The sequence below is a fragment of the Ovis aries genome, chromosome 8 (assembly GCF_016772045.2).
Source record: "Ovis aries strain OAR_USU_Benz2616 breed Rambouillet chromosome 8, ARS-UI_Ramb_v3.0, whole genome shotgun sequence".
Classification (NCBI taxonomy): domain Eukaryota; kingdom Metazoa; phylum Chordata; class Mammalia; order Artiodactyla; family Bovidae; genus Ovis; species Ovis aries.
The window spans coordinates 73,915,966-73,937,877 of record NC_056061.1 but is presented as its reverse complement, the minus strand read 5'-3'; the positions used below and the strand labels follow the sequence as shown (position 1 = coordinate 73,937,877).

General features: G+C 37.2%; 1 protein-coding gene across 6 annotated transcripts in view; it reads left to right on the top strand.

Moving 5' to 3' along the window:
- The window catches only part of KATNA1 (katanin catalytic subunit A1), a 32,708-nt gene extending 10,891 nt beyond the window's left edge, over positions 1–21,817 (top strand). For all 6 annotated transcript variants that reach the window (XM_004011405.5, XM_042253594.2, XM_042253596.2 and 3 more), the window contains 8 exons: positions 6,243–6,423; positions 9,416–9,537; positions 10,827–10,932; positions 12,157–12,315; positions 18,280–18,406; positions 18,899–19,033; positions 19,584–19,710; positions 21,463–21,817. In XM_004011405.5, coding sequence (XP_004011454.1) covers positions 6,243–6,423; positions 9,416–9,537; positions 10,827–10,932; positions 12,157–12,315; positions 18,280–18,406; positions 18,899–19,033; positions 19,584–19,710; positions 21,463–21,661 — 1,156 coding nt within the window. In that variant the 3' untranslated portion in view covers positions 21,662–21,817. The remainder of the gene's footprint in view (positions 1–6,242; positions 6,424–9,415; positions 9,538–10,826; positions 10,933–12,156; positions 12,316–18,279; positions 18,407–18,898; positions 19,034–19,583; positions 19,711–21,462) is intronic.
- Positions 21,818–21,912: the final 95 nt, after the last annotated feature.

Below are 21,912 nucleotides of genomic sequence, written 5' to 3'. Positions count from 1 at the left end.
ATACCGTTTGTAACTTAAATTGTGTATTTTGTGATTCTGTGACCCATTTCAGTAAATGAAATTTAGGTAGACATATTCTTTTGTGAATGAGCTCAAAGTAGTAGAGATATACCTTTTGGAAGGAACATGGGGATGGAGATTGAAATATCTGGACTGTAACTAACTCTATCTTTGCCACTATCTGTAGCTTTGGGAAAAGCATATAACCATTCTATACCTCAGATTTTGTTACGTAAACTGAGGAAATTAGACTGAAACAGTAGTTCTCAAAAAGCTATCACAGAACATTGCTGTTTATCAGGCTACACTGCTGCTAAAATTGAAAAGTGGGCTTTTTAGTTAACAGGAAAAAAAGATAAAATATTCTCAATTGTAGGTTTTATTCTGACATTTTTATTTCCAGATTCCTATTACCTGGTGCCAGCAAGTGAATGATTAGTGAAAGTTTATATTTACTGAAATGCTCAAAAGAGCAATTATGCTTAGATCCACTGCATATTTTTTTAACTGACAGGAGTGCAAGTGGATGTCATTTATCTGTTTTACTCACACAATAGATTTCCTAGTTTGTATAGTGTGTTTAAATATATTAGTGTATAATAGTGGAGAAGGCAATGGCAACCCACTCCAGTACTCTTGCCTGGAGAATCCCAGGGATGGAGGAGCCTGGTGGGCTGCAGTCTGTGGGGTCACACAGAGTCGGACACGACTGAAGCGACTTAGCAGCAGCAGTAGCAGTGTATAAATAGCATTCTACAAAGAACAGTGACTTTCAGTTTCTTTGCCCCTTAACCAGTTTGAGAGCCTTGCATTAAAACATTGCTCAGGTGCTTTTTAGATGTTTAAGATTCTATCATTGCAGCTGTTACTCCTAGACTATATTTTGTGACAAGTGCAGATATTGAGTACTCAAGTGGTTCTGAGCACTAATACAGAATACACATGTTATTTTATTTATTTTTCACAATAAGCCTTCCAAATAATTAATTATATTTTCCGTGTGTTTCAGCTAAGATAGTTGAGATACAGTGAAGTTAGGTAACTTTTCCCCATTATCAAAAAACTAGTACCTGGCGGAGTTAAGATTTGAACCCGATGTGTGTGGTCACAGAGCTAGTGCTCGCTGCCGTACTGGTCGTTCTCACACTCTAGCACACGTAAAGATCTCTTGGGGAACTCATTCGGAATGTGGATCCTGGGATTTCACTCCCAGAGAGTCTGGTATAATAGCAGGGGAGCCCAGGAATCTGCAGGCAATTCTAATCCAAGTGGTTGGTGGATCACACTTTAAGAAGTACCGTACCAAAGTGTTTCTCCTCCAGTTTAGGACTGACTAATTGGGCATTGATTGTTTTTAGCCACTTTCATTTTCTTCAGCTCCAGATAAAAGTACTAATACTCTGTTATTGACGGTGATACCTTCTGAATATTTACTACATTTTACCCTTACTCTTTTTATATATGTGTGTGTGTGTGTATTCTGTTTTATTTTAGAATTCACTAAAAAAAACCCCTCAAAACTACAACAGTAGGCTCATTAAAGAAAAACAGGAAAATTCATAAAAGTAGAGGTGAAATCATACAGTCATCCTAGTGCAACTTCTAGCCCTTTATACACTGTTTATTCTCATAGTTGTAGTTGTGCTATACCCATAATATATAACTTTTTATCATTTTTTTTTAATCCTAATAGTAGACAGTTACGGAGAAGGCAATGGCACCCCTCTCCGGTACTCTTGCCTGGAAACTCCCATGGATGGAGGAGCCTGGTAGGCTGCAGTCCATGGGGTCGCTAAGAGTCAGACACGACTGATGTGACTTAGCAGCAGCAGTAAACAATTGCTGTACATTTACTGTGTTGCCGAGTACAATGGCAGTTGCTTTACATATATTATTTAATCCTCAAAACAGACTTAGAAGGTAGGTACTAAACTGTTAGCCCCAATTTCTGATGAGGAAACTTAAGCTTAGATAGGTAAAGTAACTTGCTCTTTTTTTTTTTTCTTTTTTTTTTTTTCTTTCTTTTTTTTTTTTAGTAACTTGCTCTTTATAGTTACCTAAACATAGGTAATTTATAAGCCATCTTAGACCCTATTCTTTGCTGTTTTTAAAGGGTTGTGTGCTGTACTTTTAAGGGATATAACCTACAATAGTTAACCCCTTTTTTCTTATTATAAATAAATTGAAATTTTTTCCACATCTATGTTTACTTTTTCTTAATTTCCAAAGTAGAACTAATAAAAGATGAGTGAAGTTGTGTTTTTATTTAATCTTGCCTATAAATATGTTTTACTCCTGCTTAACTTTCTTTTTATCCCTCCTTCTGGAGAATCATCATTTGGCCCTTGTATTAGTCACTCTGGCTGCCGTAAAAAAATGCCACAGACTGGGTGACTTAAACAACAGAAACTTATTTCTCAAAGTTCTAAAGCTATAGAAAGTCCAAGCTTAAGGTGCGAGCCAGTTTGGTTTCTGGTGAGGAGTCTTCTTGAGTAGCTGACCTCTCTGCATTCTCACATGGCAGAGGGAACAGCAGGCTCTCTGGTGTCTCTTAATAAGGACACTAATTCTCAGATCAGAACCTCACCCTTATGACCTTATTTAACTTGAATTACTTCCTTACTCTAAATGATCACACTGAGGTTTAGGAATTCAGCATGAGTTTTGGAGGAATACAAAAATTCAGTCTGTAACAGCACCATAACTCCTTTCTCAGTTACTGATAAGAACTTTCCAGTGAATAGATGTGCCCAGTGATTATTCAGGTGATTTCAGATTTAGTGAACTGTTTGATTGCCACAGTCTTAACAAGAGGAGGCAGAAGGTTTCTCTCTTTGGGGTAGTAGAAAGTTGTTAAATGAGCTTTTCATCTTGAAAAGTCTATAATGATGAGCTGTAGGGTCCCTCTTTATTGCTTCTGGCTTTCTTCCATATTTTGTTTGGTCTCTGATTTTAAATGCCCTGGATAGCTATTAGCTACAGAGTCCTCCTCTTTGACTTTATTTGCTACATCTGTTTCTTCCTGTAATTTATTTAACTTAGACTTCCTCAGCTGAATATCCCTCAAAACTCTATTTTTCTGTTAGTCTTAATCAGTACTCATGCTTAAGAGAGCTTATTCTTTCAACTCTGTTGGGGATTGTAACCGTGACATCGCCTAAATTTTAATCCCATTTTAGGAACAGAGTCAGTCGATCCTGCATTCTCTTCTAGTGCTGTGCACAAACATGTTTGTACAAGGAGGTTCATTGAAGGCTTTCAGAGGAATGATTAAAAATAGCATAAAGCCATTAGGTATAATTCTTTTAAAAGTCAGCTGAAGTCCCTCAAACATCTTCTCATCTCACTGAATAAAACCCAGGGTTTTCAGCATGTCCCTCAGTGCCACCCAGGGAGAGCCTGCTCCCACCACCTTTGTGGCCTCAGTGCTTGCAGCTCTGCCTTCTTGAGCAAGTCGGATGCAAGCACTTCAGTTCTCTGCACTCAGCTTTCCTTCAGCTCAGATGTGTGATGGCTTGTTCTCGCATTTAAGTCTCAACTTAAATGTTGCCTCAGAAAGGCCTTCTCTGATCAGCCTGCCTGTATCATTCCATATCCTCTACCCTTCCTTATTATATTTTCTTAGATGGCGCTTAGCATCATCTGATGGACTATTTATTTCTTCATTGAAACCCCATCTGCCCCCCATACACACTGATGTGTAAACTTGTGAGAGTAAAGGCTTTTATTAAAGTTTTTTTTTTAATTTTTATCTTGAATTCAAAGTAGTGTCAAAGCCTGTCAGTAGTAATAGTTCAGTAAATTATTTCTCAAATGAATGAATAGCAGTAAGAAGTGGATAAAGGGACTTTCCTGGTGTGCCAGTGATTTGGACTCTGCTTCCACTCTAGGTGGCACAGGTTTTATCCCTGGTCAGGGAATTAAGATTCTGCAAGCCAGAGGTTTGGCCCCCCCAAAAAGTAGATTAAGTGTGGTACATTTTATGTGACTGACTGCCATCTAGCCATTAAAAGTCATGTATGAGGTAATGATACAGGAAAGGATACTAAAAATGCTTCATGATATAATGAGTAGAGAAAAATATGAGCATATGTATGTATGTGTGTGTTAGCCACTTAGTCGTGTCCGACTCTTTGTGGCCCCATGGGCTGTAGCCCTCCAGGCTCCTCTGTCCATGGGATTCTCAGGCAAGAATACTGGAGTGGGTTGCCATTTCCTCCTCCAGGGAATATTTATGTATAACGGTTCCAGTTTTATTTAAATGAAAGGCAACCATAAGAAAATAAACTGTGAAGTGGTTAACTCTGGATAGTGGGGATACAGGTGACTTTTACCATTTGAGCTACTCAAACGGTAAAGAATCTGCCTGCAGTACAGGAGACCAGGGTTCTAACCCTGGGTTGGGAAGTTCCTCTGGAGAAGGGAATGGCAATCCACTCCAGTATTCTCGCCTGGAGAATCCCCGTGGACAGAGGATCCTGGCGGGCTCTAGTCCACGGGATCGCAAAGAGTTGGACACAACTAAGTGACTAACACACAAACACACACACACACACAGAGGTGACTTTTTCAAATTCTTTATTACTGAAATATATTTCAGTGTCTATTTTTTTTAAGGGGAAAAATATATATTTTAAAACAGTATCCCTACTTGGCTACCCAGGTTTCTGAATTCAAAATTGAACCCCCATCATTCCTTTCACAAAAATCGGTACATTGGTTTGGCTTTATCATTCTCCCAAATTCTCATTTCTCAGTATGAAAGATATCTAGGGGTATCTTTTTTCACAGTGTGTCTTTTATACTTTTATCATCACTTTGTAAGCTAGGCTCTCATCTTATGCCTTGATAACGCCTCCCTGCTTTTTGTATATCTTATTCATTATGAGACTGGTCTTTCTAAAACCTTATCAGTGACAGTCAGCTAACAGGCAAGCCTCTTGAACTGGTGATATTTAGATCTACTTACTGAACCAGCTTATCTGTTCAGTATCATCTTTTTTAGTTAGTTTTTAGTTCATTTTTCACCTTTCAAAAAAGATGTATGTTTTTGGCTGCACTGAGTCTTCGCTGCTGTGCGCGGGCTTTCTCTAGCTGTGGCAGGTGGGGGCTGCTCCTCACTGGGGTGTGCGGGCTTCTCTTCGCAGTGGCTTCTCTTGTTGCAGGGCACAGGCTTAGTTGCTCCGTGTCATGTGGAATCTTCTTGGACCAGGAACTGAGCCTGTGTCCCTGCATTGGCAGGCAGATTCTTAACCACTGGACCACCAGGGACGCTCCAGTATCATCCTTTAGTGTTTATCATTGTATCTTTACAGTTTGTGTCCTTATGACCTTTATGTAGGTTAAGCTCATCTTGCTTGCTTGCTTTTCCTCGTGCATTTTCTTACCTGCAGTTGTACCATCTTATTTATTTAGGTCAGCTCCTAAATGGGAAGGATGTTTCCAGATCCCGTTTGCTTTCTGTCTTCAAGAGGCCATTCCCATTGCCACAGCACTAGGTCTCTTTCACATTTTCTGGTATATTTGCTTAGTCTTGTGTATCTTCTTTCTTAACTCTACTTGAGGTATTTGAGCACAGGACTCCCCCACCGTTTTTATTGCTTATCTTACCCCAACCAAGTCTAGAAGCATAATAGTAGGAGCCTAATAAATATTTAAGAGATCTCAGTTCTGCCACAAAAATAAAGGTGAAGTGATCTACATAAAGGCAAAGCACCATACATGACTTCTTGTAACTATCCATAGCCAGTGCTTGTATCAGTTCTTTTTAATGGAAAAATGATTAAATTTTATTAATTAAAACATAAGAACTATGATATATTCTAAATAAAATGGTACCAAGCTGTGTGTATGTTAGTACATAAATGTGATTTCTACACCTTGCTTTGTTCTTTCTCTTTTGATAAAACTCCCTTCTTTGATTATTTTGCTCTCTTTTCAGTTTTCAAGAATCAGGCTATTTTTTCATTTATCCTTGATATAGAACAGGTGTTTCATTTCAAAAGAGAGGTGATGATCGCTTGCCTTCTGTTATTTCTGCCGTATAACCATACTGCACCACAGAGAGTTATGTCCGGTTTCAGAGCTAGATCTTAGCTTCCAGTGACCTGCAGTTCTGTCTTGTGTTCAGTTATTGCCATTGCTTCAAGTCATAGATTTGAGTTACACACTGTGTGTGTTCATCTATATTTGTACCAACTCCAAGAGTTAATTATGACTTTCATGATCTCGTCTTTGATTAGACCATCACCAGGGCCTAGAAAACGCCAGTCTTCTCAGTACAGCGACCCTAAACCACAGGGTAACCGTCCAAGTACAGCTGTCAGAGTTCACCGTCCATCCACACACAATCTTCACAATGACAGAGGGAAAGCTGTTCGTAGTCGGGAAAAGAAAGAACAGAATAAAGGAAGAGAAGAAAAGGTAAATGTTACTGATTTTTATAAGTTAAAAAGTTACTTATTTACCTTAAAAATGAAGACTGTACAGATTTTAATAATTTTTAGGAATTAAATCTGCTACTATAATAAAACCATAGTCACACTGCACCTGGGATAGGATTTTTCCTACTCAGTATTCAACAAATATTTTTGGTTGCTTTTTGTAACTTTCTGTCTTGGTAATAAAGAAACATATTCTTTACCCATTTTTACCAGTTACTTATATTTTACCCTTTTTGCTTTATCATTTACTCTCTGTATACTTGATTTTTCCTGAAGCATTGAGGGTAGGTAAGTTGTAGAAATCATGCCCTTTTACCCTTAAATATTTTAGTGTCAGTTTTCTAAATACTGGGACATTTTTTTCACACAGACACAAAGCAATGACCAAAAATCATTAATTTTGCATTGATACAGTACTGTTATCTAATCCACAGACTTTTATAAAATTTTGCCAGTTACTCTAATAATGTCATTTATAGCTTTTCCCCCCAACTGCCCCGTGCCAGGACAATATGGAAGCATATGTCGCATTTGGTTGTCACGTTTCTCTAGCCTCTTTTAATGTGAACATTTCCTCAGCCTTTATCTTTTTTGGCCTTTTTAAAGAGTTATTTTGTAGAATGTTCCTCGGCTTGGGTTCACCTCATGTTTCCTTGTGATTAGATTAAGGCTGTGCATTCTTGGCAGGGGTGCCACTGAAGTGAAGTTTTGTTCTCAGCGTATCATATAAGGAGGCACACAGGATGTTTATTACTCTGTTACTTGTGATAAATTGGATCACTTGGTTAGGGTGGCGTCTGCCAAGTCTCTCCACTATAAAGTTACTCTTTTTCCCTTTATAGTCATCTGTGGGGAGATACTTTTGAGATTATATAAATATCCTGTTTCTCATCAAAATTTTATTTGTTTCGGCATCCAGGAGTTCTTGCCTGAATCAGTTATTCCTCTGACAATTGAAAAATCATTTTCTAGTGCTATTTTCTCTTCTTCAATTAATTGACTTTGAATTGTAAGCAAAAGCTCTATGTCTTCCCCTTTATTTAATTTTATCTGTATGGACTCATGGATTCTTATTTTATTCAGTGAATTAAAATTTGTTACTATCTTTCTGATGCTTAAATTGTCCAAGATTTGAGGAGCAGGAGACCCTTGAAGCTGGATCTTAAGTCTTTTTAACATGTACTCACCATTGTCTTACAAAATAGAGTGTTCCAGGCTCCTCCTGTATTTACCCTTGTTTCTTCAGGAAACAAGGTTCCTGTTAGTTCCCTGGTTCTTGTTAGTGAGGAATGAGCTTTATAAACCAAGGTTTCAGTGCTAGTTAATATTATTTGAGTGCTTGTGCTCCCTTGCAGTAAGAAGCAGATAGGACTCTAAGAATTCAGTTTCGGTCCTCTCTCTTCCACCTCCCCACTCCCTTGACCGAGGCACATACCTAGTCTATGAAATGGTAAAGCACCGATCATTTGTTTGGCTCTTTGTACCAAAAGGCCCCTCCACACCACCTGGGCAAAGTAAAAACTGGGTTATAGCAAATGTGCAGTCCCCAGGGCTGTCCTTCTCAGCAGTCCAACAGTCTGTGCTGAGGTAGTCTGCTCTTCTAAATAGTCGCTGTGCAAGCTGACTTAGGAAAAGGAAGTAAGAGCACAGAACCAAGTCTCTTCAGAGAAATGTCTCTTCTATAATGGGCAGGTCTGTTGCCCATTATACAAATGACTTTTTTTGGTTACTGTTGAGCTTTAAGAGTTCTTTATATATTCTAGAGATTAGTTCTTTGTCAGATCTGCGTTTTGCAGATTTTTTTTAAAGTGTGTAGTTTGTCTTTTCGTTGTTTTAGCAGGATCTTTCACAAGACAAATGATTTTAATTTTGGTAAAGTCCAGTATTTCCTTTTATAGACTGTATTCTTGCTGTCAAGTTCTTAACTCTTTGCCTATCCCTAGATCCCAATTTTTAAAAATTTTTTTCTTAAATTTTTATAATTTTATGTTTTACATGTAACTCCATGATCTGTTTTGAGTTGATTTTTATGTAAAGTGTGAGGCTTAGGTCAAAGTTCATTTTTTGCCCATACATATTCAGTTGCTCCAACACCATTTGTTGAAAAGGATTTATTATAGCTCAGGGAACTATATTCAGTATCCTGTGATAAATTATAAGGGAAAAGAATATGAAAAAGAATATATATATTATATAACTGAGTCACTACTCTTTGCAGCAGAAGTTAATACATTATAAATAATATATATGTCAATAAAGTTTTTATACCATTCTCAAAAATTTGGGGGGAATATTTGTGTGGGTCTGTTTATGGGCTCTCTATTAGGTTTCATTGAGCTGGCAGTCCACCCAGTGTTCAAATAGATGTTTTTGTGTTTCTCTCAAAAGTTTGAGATATCCTGCAGTGTCCTGTGAGTTTGCCATTGTGCCTTGGAGTGCTTTAGCATGCAGCCTTGTGGCCGTAATGACTGACATCACAGAGGATGGGAGGAAATCTCTTTTAAGGGCTGAGGTGTCTCTTGGGGGAATATGGGAATAATCAAAAGGTGTTTTTGGAGCATCAGTAGGAACTGAGTAGGTGTTAAAGACTGACCTATTATCTTACCTAAAGAAACCATCTGTCTTTAACCTTATCTCTTCTAAAGCTTTGAGATAAATATACATATCTAATATTCACTAGTGACCACAATTTATCTCAATATTACTTTTCTGTTGTCAGTTTATATGCATAATGTTTTTGTTTAACACCATTGTCATACTTTTTACATAAAAATAAAAATTCAGTATGAAACTCTGATGTTGATATAGAATGATGAGTTAACAGTCTTTGATTCTGTCCTTATTACTTGTACTGTTACATTAAGTTTTATAAAAATGTCACTTGAGTCCAATCTTTGTTTCTGATTCATAGAAATGAAATATAGTGTTCGAGGTCATCATAAGCTCATGCTTTTTTTCCTCTATTTGTGTAGAACAAATCACCTGCTGCAGCTACAGAACCAGAGACAAATAAATTTGATAGTACTGGGTATGATAAGGACTTAGTAGAAGCTTTGGAAAGGGATATAATTTCTCAGAATCCCAATGTTCGATGGTAAGTTATAGCACAGCAAAACGATTGGATGTTGCTTTTTTGGAACAGAAATGGGCGTGCGCTGAAGATCAGTCTTTGAGGATAGAATTGGAAGACACATAATGAAAGACTTCACTTTGATTCAGGCTGTACCAGTTTTTGTTTAAAAATTTTAAATTTAATGAAATAAATAATAATAAAAATTTTATTAAAGTTAAAAATCCTGTGTACAGAATGCGAACAAGATCACAAAATTTTCGTCTTCTTTTTGGGACATTCTTTAAAGGTAAAATGGCAGTCATTCTTATGCATATGTATTGCTGGTTATCTTTAGCTTTATAAAATACATATTGCTCCTATATCCTATTACTTAGAGCAGTGGTTCTCAACTTTATTAATATTATAAAATTAGAAGTTTGGGATTAACATATTATGCACGATATATATAAAATACATAAGCAACAAGGACCTACTATCTAGCACAGGGAACCATACTTAATATTTTGTACTAATCTATAAGGGGAAAGAATCTTAAAAAAAAAAAAAATGAAGATACCCTATGTATGTTTAACTGGATCACCCTTCTGTATACCTGAAACTAATATAACATTGTAAATCAGCTATACTTCAATGAATTATTAAAAAATAAATATTATATCTAATCAAAGAACTATAATTTATCACAAGTTCTAAAGTTCCATTTCCCACAAAGTTAGGCACATTCAGTTATATATTTTTTGTTAAAACTTATAGTTTGGGGGATATTTTAAAATATCATGTCATATATCATAATAGATTATCATGCCATGTGTACTGGTAGTTGTAGTAGTGGTGGTGGTCTCGTTGTTGGTGATGATTTTGTGGCAATCTCCATTAACCTTGCTGTCCACCTCTTGGTAGAGTAGGGGGCGAAGCAGCTGAATTACATAGCTTTGTGCTATGTTTATTCTTATGTTTGTTTGTGTTTTTTAGTGGGCTCATTATTTCTAAACTACGGAATTTATGGAATGAGCATTTTAAGAACAGAAATTTAAAATAAGATGGCATAATAATAAAGAGTAGGCCTATAGACCTGTGTTCTCATTCACCAAGCTGAAAATCATTACTGCCAAGACTTGAAGATTCAGATTGTGCCCTTTCTATATACTGGCTGGTGTGGCAGAAACCTTGTCACAATGTGTTAGTTCACACGTGCCTAGGAAGAAACTTCACATTCTGTCAGCAACATAAAATCATGTGCTTTCAGTGACTCTCAAGAATGACTACACTGAATGTGAGCTAAGGTTTTAATCAAATATCTTCTCTTTCAGGGATGATATTGCTGATTTAGTAGAAGCTAAAAAGTTGCTTAAGGAAGCTGTGGTGTTACCAATGTGGATGCCAGAATTCTTTAAAGGCATTAGGAGACCATGGAAAGTAAGTTTCTTACTGTAACAGCATTGTCAAAGCAAACGGCAAATGTGTTGTGTAGAGAACCAGTATTTACCTGTGTTGAGGGAAGGGGGAGTAGAACGTAGAGCAGGTACAGAAAAATTTAAATATGTTGTGTTATTCAGACGAAAAACTATTGCAAGGTTTCCAGAATAGGAAACAGATGCAGTGTGATCTTGGAAAAGATATACACATAGCAGATTTATAATGAACTTATATTTGCAAATATGAACAAGTTGCCTAAATACAAAAATACTCCATTTTACATGTTGTGTTGCGGAACTTGTATCTGTATTTCTTGGAATTGTTCCTAAGAAATTAATAAGACATATCTGCATCTAATGAATACTCCTTTTTTAAAAAGTTTATTTATATATGGCTTCACTGGGCCTTCATTTCTGCACGTGGGCTTTCTCTAGATGAAGCAAGTAGGGGGCTGCTCTCTAGTTGTGGTGCACGGGCTTCTCATTCCAGTGATTTCTCTTGTTGCAGAGCACAGGCTCTAGGAAGGTGCTTAGGCTTCAGTAGCTGCAGCCCTCAGGCTCAGTTGTTGCAACTCCCAGGCTCTGGGACACAGGCTTGGCAGTTGTGGTGCATGGGCTTAGCTGTCCTGCAGCATGTGGGATCTTTCCAGAGCAGGGATTGAACCCGTGGCCCCTGCATTGGGAGGTGGATTCTTTACAACTGAACCACCAGGGAATCCCTAATGAGTGCTTTGTAAAAGTCACGTGCTGATCAGAAAAGTGTCCAAAAAACTCTTGGATTTGGGAAATGTGCTAATGGCGCACTCTGTACTTGTCTTTTGGAATTCTTGAAATGTTAAGTGATAAGCAAGATACAAAATTCTAGACTTACCTTGAGTACAACCATGTTAAAAAAAAAAATCAACTAATTTATTTGAGCACAAGGATTAGCAGGAAATATATCTAGATCCTAACGGTACCTGTGTTAGGGTGTGGTATCAGTACTGTAATATGGATTATATTTTTTCTCATCTCTTAGTTCCAAATTTTTAATAATGTGTAATTACCTTACTTTTGTAATGCAAAAAGTAAATTTGTGATAAAATATCCTTCTGTTTATCTTTGCCTTTTACTTATCTCAGTATTATGTGTAAGTTAGTTGAAGACTGATTCTTAGTAATGGAATTCTTGTGAATTAGAACAACAGCAGATAAACCCTTTGCTGACACTGTTATATTCCCAACAGGGAGTGTTAATGGTGGGCCCACCTGGCACAGGAAAGACCCTCCTTGCTAAGGCAGTAGCAACGGAATGTAAGACAACATTCTTCAATGTCTCTTCATCAACTCTGACTTCCAAATACAGAGGAGAGTCTGAGAAGCTTGTTCGTCTTCTGTTCGAAATGGTGAATGCTTGAGACAACTCTAATGATTCTTTACTTCTAGAAGGGAAGAAAACGAATTGTAACTAACTCCATGGTGTAGAATCGCCAGGCAGGATACGCTTGTGCCCAGGGTATGGTTCCTGTGCCCTTGAAAGAAAGTGAAAAAGAAAAAGTGAAGTTGCCCAGTCGTGTCTGACTCTTTGTGACCCCATGGACTGTAGCCTGCCAGGCTCTTCCATCCTTAGAAACTTTTTACTAACATGAATTACTTGTATTTCTCTTTGACTCCTTTTCTCTGGAGGAATGACTGTCTGTTAGCTTATGGACATGCTTATGCTATGGGATCCGTGTTACTGATCTGCTGCTATAGGAATGTGAAATTATTATGTTTTTTAAGCCAGGCTTTGTTATAACATAGTAAATTCAGTATTGGTAAATAATGGGGAAAGGTGAAAATCACAAGTAAATATGGAACTGAGATTACCTCAGATCTATTCACTGTTATCAAATACCTGGAGTTTAATGACATAATCTTTGAATTCAGTTCTTTGCTTCTTACTTTGAGTTTCTTTTTCTTTCTTCCACTGCCACTCATCTGAGTATCAGTAGACGAAATATAATTCAACAAGTTCTGATTGAGTGGGTTGAATTCAATAACTTTTAGACTTTGGACTTTAAGTTTCACTTAGCTGTATCCGTCTTACTCATTTAAGAAATTGTTTAGTTATATGCATGAACACAGAGTTGTATTTATCATATAAATAGTGACAAAGATTTATATTCTTAGTCATGGTGGCCAAAATCTTAGATGATCGTGCTAACATTATACCACATCTACCTTCTTAGTCTCAGAGTAAGACAAAACAAAAACCCTTACAATCTAATGTTATCCATTTTCTGTAAAGGCTTCTTCCTGTTTCAGTTCCCATTTTTTTCTCCTTCAACTGCGATAATTCATAAGGCAGGATGTAAATTCTGACAGGTTCATATGGATTATTAATAGTCCATCCCACAGTAGGTGTCTGATAGAGAACCTCTTAAATCATTTTGAAAAATTCTCTTCAGGGGAAAAAATTACCAGTATTCCAGAATAACTTGGTGTTTTACAAATGTAAGCTCAGTAGAATGAATGGCTAAGTATGGGATCATTAGAGTCAGATGGCCTGGTTTAGCTCCCACTTCCGTCACTTTCCCAGCTAGCTACCTGTGGGAGAATTCCTGTCCTGTTGCTCAGTTGCTTTATCTATAAGAAGGGGACAGTAATTTAGGACCTACCTCTAATGTTTATGCTCAAGCTGGAATAAAGATTGCAGGGAGAAATAACAATAACCTCGGATAGGCACATAATACCACCCTTATGGCAGAAAGCAAAGAGGAACTAAAGAGCCTCTTGATGAAAGTGAAAGAGGAGAGTGAAAAAGCTGGCTTAAAGCTCAACATTAAAAAAATAAGATCATGGCATCTGGTCCCATCATTTTTTGGCAAATAGATGGGGAAACAATGGGAACAGTGACAGACTTGATTTTCTTGGGCCCCAAACTCACTGCAGATGGTGACTGCAGCCGTGAAATTAAAAGACGCTTACTCCTTGGAAGAAAAGCTATGACCAACCTAGACAGCATATTAAAAAGCAGAGACATGGCTTGGCCAACAGAGGTCCGTCTTAGTCATCTATGGATGTGAGAGTTGGACTATAAAGAAAGCTGAGTGCCGAAGAATTGATGCTGTGATGCTGTGATTTTAAACTGTGATGTTGGAGAAGACTCTTGAGAGTCCCTTCGACAGCAAGGAGATCAAACCAATCAGTCCTAAAGGAAATTAACCCTGAATATTCATTAGAAGGGCTGATGCTAAAGCTGAAACTCCAATACTTTGGCCACCTGATGTGAAGAAATGACTTACTGGAAAAGTCCCTTATGCTGGGAAAGATTGAAGGCAGGAGGAGAAGGGGACGACAGAGGATGAGATGGTTGGATGGCATCACCGACTCGACAGACATGAGTTTGAGCATGCTCTGGGAGTGCAAGATGGACAGGGAAGCCTGGTGTGCTGCAGTCCATGGAGTCACAGAGAGTCAGACACAACTGAGCGACTAAACTGAACTGACCTCTGATGTTTTGAGGGTGAAATCAGCCAGTGCACTTCAACTGCTTAATATAGAGCTTGGCTCATAACTCATAAATATTTACTATTACTGTTTTAAGAATTATTTGATTATTTTTTAAATTTAGGGAGATGTTTTTTTTTACTGTATTTTTTAAATTTATTTTTTTAAATTGGAGGATAATTACTTTATAATACTGTGTTGACCTCTGCCATATATCAGCATGAATCAGCCATAGGTATATAAGGTAGGGTTTTGTATTGAGGAAAAAAGGACTGTTTTCTTCTATGAGGGAAAGCCTCTTACAAAGTGCTAATTTGTAGTATTTTTTTTATAGTGTAGTTTATAAAATATATCAAACAACTTAGTTTTTACTGGCTTCCCTGGTATTGTCTAGGAAAATCTTAACCGTCTTTTAAATCTTATCCGGAGGGTGCTACCTTGAGCTGCTCACTTGATCAGAGGTTCAATCACAAACCAGTGCCTGCAGTTTGGAGCTCCTGCCTCTCTCAATTTTGTTTATGGCTCCCTTGAAACCAGCTTGATTTTCTCCTTTTCATCAGGTGGACTCTCTCGAGGAGTAAAATTGTACTGCCTCTTATGTCTTGGTTTTGACTGCTCTGCAGATGACTGCCTCTCTCTTAAGTGCCCTGCCCCACCAGAATGTCTCAAAGTGAGCATGGCTTAAGGCCTATATTTTGAATAAGCCCACTTAAATATTATCATTACTACTTTAAATTATTTTTAACTGAAGGATGATTGTGTTACGGTATTGTGTTGATTTCTGCCATACATGGACAAACACTGTTTTTGAAATTATTTATTTTCAGTTGCACTGGGTCTTTTTTGCTGTTCTAGGCTTTCTCTGGGTGCTATGAGAGGGCTACTCTCTAGTTACGTTGTGCAGGCTTCTGGTTTCAGTGGCTTTGCTGCGGAGCACAGGCTCTGAGGCTCAGTAGCTGTGACTCAATGGGCTTAGTTGCTCCATGACCATATGGAATCTTCCCAGACCAGGGATCAAACCACTGTCCCCTATAGATTCTCGCAGGCAGATTCTTATCCACTGTAGCACTAGGGTAGTCCACTTAAATATTATTAAAATCTGTCCAGGGTTTTTCATATGAGTTGGTACAGACATTTAAAAACTTAACTGTGTATTTTTTTGTTATATTGTCAAGAACTTTCATTTTCAAGTGTCAGAAATCTAATCCCAGGTGATCCAGTGGTTTAGATTCTGCACTTCCAATGCAGGGGTCGTGGGTTCCATCCCTGGTCAGGGAACTGTGAGCCCACATGCTGCAGGTGCAGCTGATAAAGGGGGAAAAAAGTAATCAAATCAGTTTAAACAATAAGAATAGTATGTTGGGTGACATAACTGGGAATTACCAGGTTACGTTTTAGATTTTTAGGTCTAACAGGGTCTAGCAATTCAGATGTCCTTGGGAATTATTTTTGTCTAAACATTTGGTTCTTTTTACCTCTGGGTTGACTTTGACATTGACAGATCCATATGGTGACTAAGATCGCCATTAGAGGTTTAAATCTTATTTTTGTTTTCCTAATAGTAATCCCTGAGAACTAGTCCTCATTTCTCGGTTGTTCCAGCAAAACTCCGGAGATTAATGTTTGGCCTTGCTTGAGTCATACGCTTGTGCCTAGACTCTCCTAGGACTCCAGCAGAGGTTGGCCTCACTTGAAGTAGTGGAGTAAGAATGAGAAAGAGATGATTTATGTACAAATGAAAAGGAGAGCTTCTCTTATCAGAAGAAGGAGTGCTGTGCAGGCAGAAACAGTTGGTGTCCTCTTCCACGTCTCTCTATGATACTTTCCCAGGTCATCCAAACCCATTTTTAAATGTGCCACATAGCCTCTGATTTAATTTAGACCTTTCTATGTACCCTTAGTATGGGGAAAAACTCAAAGCTAGTAGTTTTTGCTTGAAATTTGATTTTTGTCCTTGGTTCTGATGGTTGCTAGCTAGAATTTCAATTACAAATTTTCTTGCATGTTTGCTTTGTTCTTTCCCTCCATCCAGCTTATCTTCCCCCTCGGTTTCTTGAAAAGAAAGTACCGAAGTGTTTGTACATAGTGCCTAAAATCCAAGTAAAAAGATACCTTAATTTAAAATGGTATTATCCTTTGGGAGCAAATAGATGACTTAAAATTCAAGTTTTTAACTAGAAAAGAAACTGAGATTTTAATATTAGGATTTTCCAAGTGAACAGACTAAAAGTGAATCTGTACTTTGGAGGCAGTCTTTCAGCACAGTACCTTTTAGAGGGTCCTGGATTGTAACCTCATGGTCAGAAGAATTGATGGACCCAGTACAATTGCATGTTCCAGTCTGTTGTGTTCATTTGCCATTGTGGACTTCTGTTTTTAAAATGCTGTTGGTTCACTTAAGCTCTGTTTTGAGAAATCCTTGCCATCGTTTAATTTCAAGCTTTCTTGTGTGGTGATTCTGTAAGTGTGGATATTTCATTTTAAAAATGATTAACAGTAAGTATTAATTACTGTAATATGCTTATCAACTATACTCCAATAAAAAAATAAAGTCTACTAAAACCCAAAAAAACCCACAAAAATAGATAAAATGCTGCTTCTGTCTCCTTAAGAAAAGGGTGATACTACTGAATCTTCCACAGCTGTTTATTAGGTTAATACCTGACCAGTAGATCAGTCTTCCCTGTCCTTTGATTTGAGGAAGAAGAAATGCATTTAAGGTACAAAAATAAACTTGGGGGATATTATTCAGCCATTAAAGAGAATGAAGTACTGTACATGCTATAATGTAAATAAACATCGAAAACATGCTGAGTAGAAGAAAGCAGACACAAAGGCCACATATTGTATGATCCCATTAATTTAAAACGTTCAGAACAGGCAGATGCATAGGGACAGAAAATAGATCAGTGATCACCAGGGCCTGGGGGAAGAGAAGTGGGGGTTATTGGGCGGGGGAGGCACTGAAATGTTCTGGAATTTACAGTGATGATGGTTACATAATAGTATTAATATGCTGATTCCTGAATTGTATACTTTAAAATGGTTTAAATGGTGAATTTTTTTGTTATATGAATTTTATCTTAGGAAAAAAAAGGCCATTTTAATTGACTCTTCTAATTGACCATTGAACAATGTGAAGATTAATCTGCATGTAACTTACAGTTAGCCCTCTGTATCCACAATTCCTCTACACCCTCAGATTCACCAACCTAGGTAGTAGTATAGTATTTATTACTGAAAAATATCTATATGTAAGTAGACCCATGCAGTTCATACCTGAATTTTTCAGGGGTCAGCTGTACTTGTATTAGTCAAATAAAAATGGCAATTTAATTAGAATTCCTTAGAGAGAATTTATATTTGTAAAAATTTAAATTTAAATATATTTATACATTATATATATAATATTGTATATATTTACATTAAAATAAATTTACATAGAAATAAAATATTGAAATTTAAATATATTTTTAAATATTTATAAAAATCTATGTGATATTATTAATACAGAAGGTAATGGTTCTTTTTAACAAAATTTTTTCTGCAATTTTAGAATGCTTATCAGTATCTATAAATGTCTTCCCACTATTGTTATCCATATCATTGTAATGTACAGAATAATCCTGTATTTTATATGACATATAGCCAATCAGAGTATTGAACAGTATAGAAATTGCCATATAATATTTAAGTATACAATAAGTCTGTATTAGAAGCTGTATTTTAGCTCTTCCAATTTTCTCCTCTCTCCTCAGTATTAGGACAAGAGGGAGAGCTGCACAGTATGGGAGGCTCCTCCACTCTTCTAATTGCTTAACTGTAGATCACTTTTAAATGGAATTAAAAACCTGGTGTTGCCTGGTTTCTTCCTGCAGGCTCGATTTTACTCTCCAGCTACTATATTTATTGATGAGATAGACTCCATTTGCAGCCGCAGAGGGACTTCTGAAGAGCACGAGGCAAGCAGAAGGGTGAAGGCCGAGCTGCTGGTTCAGATGGATGGTATGCGTGTGTATAAGCATGAGCTAAGCTCCACTCACAGTGCTAACCCCCAGCTCCAGTGCCCAGGTCCTGGAGATGGACAGCAGTGAACTGGGGATGCTGACAGTGGGGACACACCAGAAATGACGGCTGTTCCTTCACTGAACACCTTTTGTCATACACACTGATCTCATTTGTAGCCATGAACTGAAACAAATGCAGATAAATTGGCCTTAGAGGGGGATATGTATGGTTTTGAAGAATTTTTTAAATTGTTACATAGTTTTGCTGAACTAGTCCTTTCATTAAATGTTTTTGAGTCATATTTTCTGCATGTTACAAAAACTCATTTTTCTTGAACTGCAAACTCACACATGTAACCAGTTTGTTTTGTAAGTCTTAAAGAGGCTTGATGATTACATTGCTTTTAACGTTGTGCTAAATATTTGAGGATCTTAAATATTTGAGCTTTTTTTTTTTTTTTTTTTTACTATGTTCTTACCCTTCCTCGAGGTGTTGGAGGTGCTTCTGAAAATGATGACCCTTCCAAAATGGTTATGGTTCTGGCAGCTACTAATTTTCCCTGGGATATTGATGAGGCTTTAAGACGACGTCTTGAGAAAAGAATCTATATTCCATTACCATCAGGTATCTTCATTTGAATTGGGAAGCTCATGTTAACTTTTTTATATATATTTTTTTATTTATTTACTTGGCTGAACCAGGTCTTAGTTGCAGCATGTGAACTGTTAGTTGCAGTCATGTGGGATCTAGTTTCCTGACCAAGGATTGAACCCAGGCTGCTTGAATTGGGAGCCAGAGTCTTAGCCACTGGACCACCAGGAAAGTCCCTCATGTTGACTCTTCAGTAGTTTTGCTAAATTTTGAAGTTTAGTATTAATTGATTAACTTTACTTTGAAAGACAAACCAGTTCAATTAAAAACTAAAAATTTTTCAATTAAAAAAATTTTTTTCAATTAAAAAGTTAAATTTAAAAATAAACTAAATTCAATGAGGAATAGCTCTTAAATTTTTTAAGCAAGTGAGCTCTAAGAATTGAAAAACAACTTCTTAAAGTAGACTGGAGAAAAATAAAACATTGTTTATGTTGATGTTTATGTTTATATTTCTATATATGTTTATATATTTTTATATATGCTATGTTTATATATATTTATACTTTGTTTCTCCCAATAGCAAAAGGCAGGGAGGAGCTATTACGAATAAGTCTCCGTGAGCTGGAATTGGCTGATGATGTTGACCTTGCGAGTATAGCAGAAAACATGGAGGGCTATTCAGGTGCGGACATTACCAACGTGTGCAGGTATGAATTACTTTGGAAGTACAGGTTTTTGTTTCTGGTTCTGGTTTTGTTTTTAGGAAGCATAGATTTTTGTCAGTGTAAACTTCTGTTATGAAGTTTTAAGGCTAAATTAAGATAGATGAAGAGTAAAGACCCACATTATATAACCTAGTCAGAGACACACGTTTTGGTATTAAGCTAGTGTTAGCTGGTACTAGTAAGTCATGTGGCTGTCTTGTAGGTCACTGAAGACTGGTTCATTTAAAAGCTACACATTCAAGAAGGTAGTGTTAAAACAACTGATATAAGATAGAAAACCAGTCATTGTCTTGGATTAGAAAAAAAAGTTTTAGGTTTTAAAACTTTTTATTTGCATACTTTAAAAAGTGTGCATTCTAGTAATTAAAACCATTTGAACAAAAGAAAATGTCACTCTGATCACACTGCACTTTAACAGCCCTTGGGACACCTTGGACCCGTTTGCTTTTTACTCTGGATTTCATTGCCACCCCTCCCAGCTTCCTCCTTCAACATGTAAACTGGTTTTCTTCCCCAGCAGCCAGACAGGCAGATGGGAGAGGCAGGAATGGCCTTCAGCCCTCCTGTCAGTAGTTCTCCTTTCTTTGATGTGAAAAGGGTAGCACAATCATTTAAATTTGATCCACATTCTACATCTTACAAGGTTAAAACAGCTAAAAGAAGTAAAAGAAGGCAGAGCTTGTGGAATGTATGATGCTTATTGGCGGCACACGCCTTATTAAAACTTGCCTGCTTGCTTCTGTTCAGTCATTTCTTTCGAAAGCAGTGGATTTTCCTCTTCCATTTGTTTCCGTCTTCAATTTTGACTTAGCAAATTTTATAATCTCAGCCATATCGGTGTGTCAGACATGGTTGCAGAGGAAGCGGAGTGAGGCATGGCTGAGCAGAGTCCAGTCTGCATGATGACTGCTGCCAGGTGCCTGGGTTAGAAAAATTAACGTTGGCGTATTCATTCAGCATATTGTTCCATAGGAGACGTCATCCAATGTAGATTGATTTGGCACATCAGCGGGGGGTACAGTCCCATTTTCAGTGAAGTGTCATAAATGTGATAGGAATAGCAGTAACAAGAAAAGATGGTCTCTACTTCAAAACGTGATTGAAGTAGCTTTGGTCCTAATCTTGGTATTAGCTTGGACATTTATTAGGAAGGTACTTGACTGCACTGGTTTACTCACCTCCAAAGTAAGCATGCCATGCAGGGCTGATATGAGGATTAGCAATAATGCGTGTATGAAACCCTTTGTAGCTGTCACTTTGCACACATGGTGGCTGCTGTTAAGGATCAAACTGGGTGAAAGCAAGGAGTTAGTTGAATCTGAAGTTTCTCCTTAAAAAAAAAAAATAGCACTAATACAGAGGAGGGGAAAGGAGAGACCACTTGATTGTTTAGCTTTTCCTACACATGCAGTAGAAAACATTTAATTTTCCAGCCAACAACTTCTCTCCTGTCCCTGTGATGCTTATTCTTTATGGTACACTTTTAATAAAATTCAGTTGCCCTCATTTATATCCTTCTACTACTTCTTGGGCTTTTTACTCAGATTTAACTGCTAACAAAAGAGCTCAAAAACAGGCCTTGTTGTCCAATACTAGATTCTGTGCAGTACTACTTATGTATAGACAATAAAGTAATAACAGAATAACACATGCACTGAAAAAAATCTTCTGTTCAGTTTTTTATTTGACTAACACATCACTTTATGGATTTTGTCTTTTTAATTTAAAACCTAGGGATGCGTCCTTGATGGCGATGAGAAGGCGTATTGAAGGTTTGACCCCAGAAGAAATCAGAAATCTTTCAAGAGAAGAAATGCATATGCCTACAACTATGGAGGATTTTGAAATGGCTTTAAAAAAGGTTTCAAAGTCAGTATCTGCTGCAGACATTGAAAGATATGAGAAATGGATATTTGAGTTTGGATCATGCTAAATTCTCACATGTAAACTGTGAGCAACCTTGCATTAAGTGTTTGAATAATTAAATGTAGTATTTCCTTGCACCAAGCGATATATTTTTTTAAACTTTCGTTATGGTAAGAGTGAAAAAAAAAGTATGATTCTGAATAAAGGCAATTTTTTCAAGTTACAAGCAAACTTGTTTTACTTTAGCATTACTCTTTCTTTCACTGACAAGTGTAGCACAAGTGCTGTTACTTAGCTTGCAAAACTGTCTTTATGCAC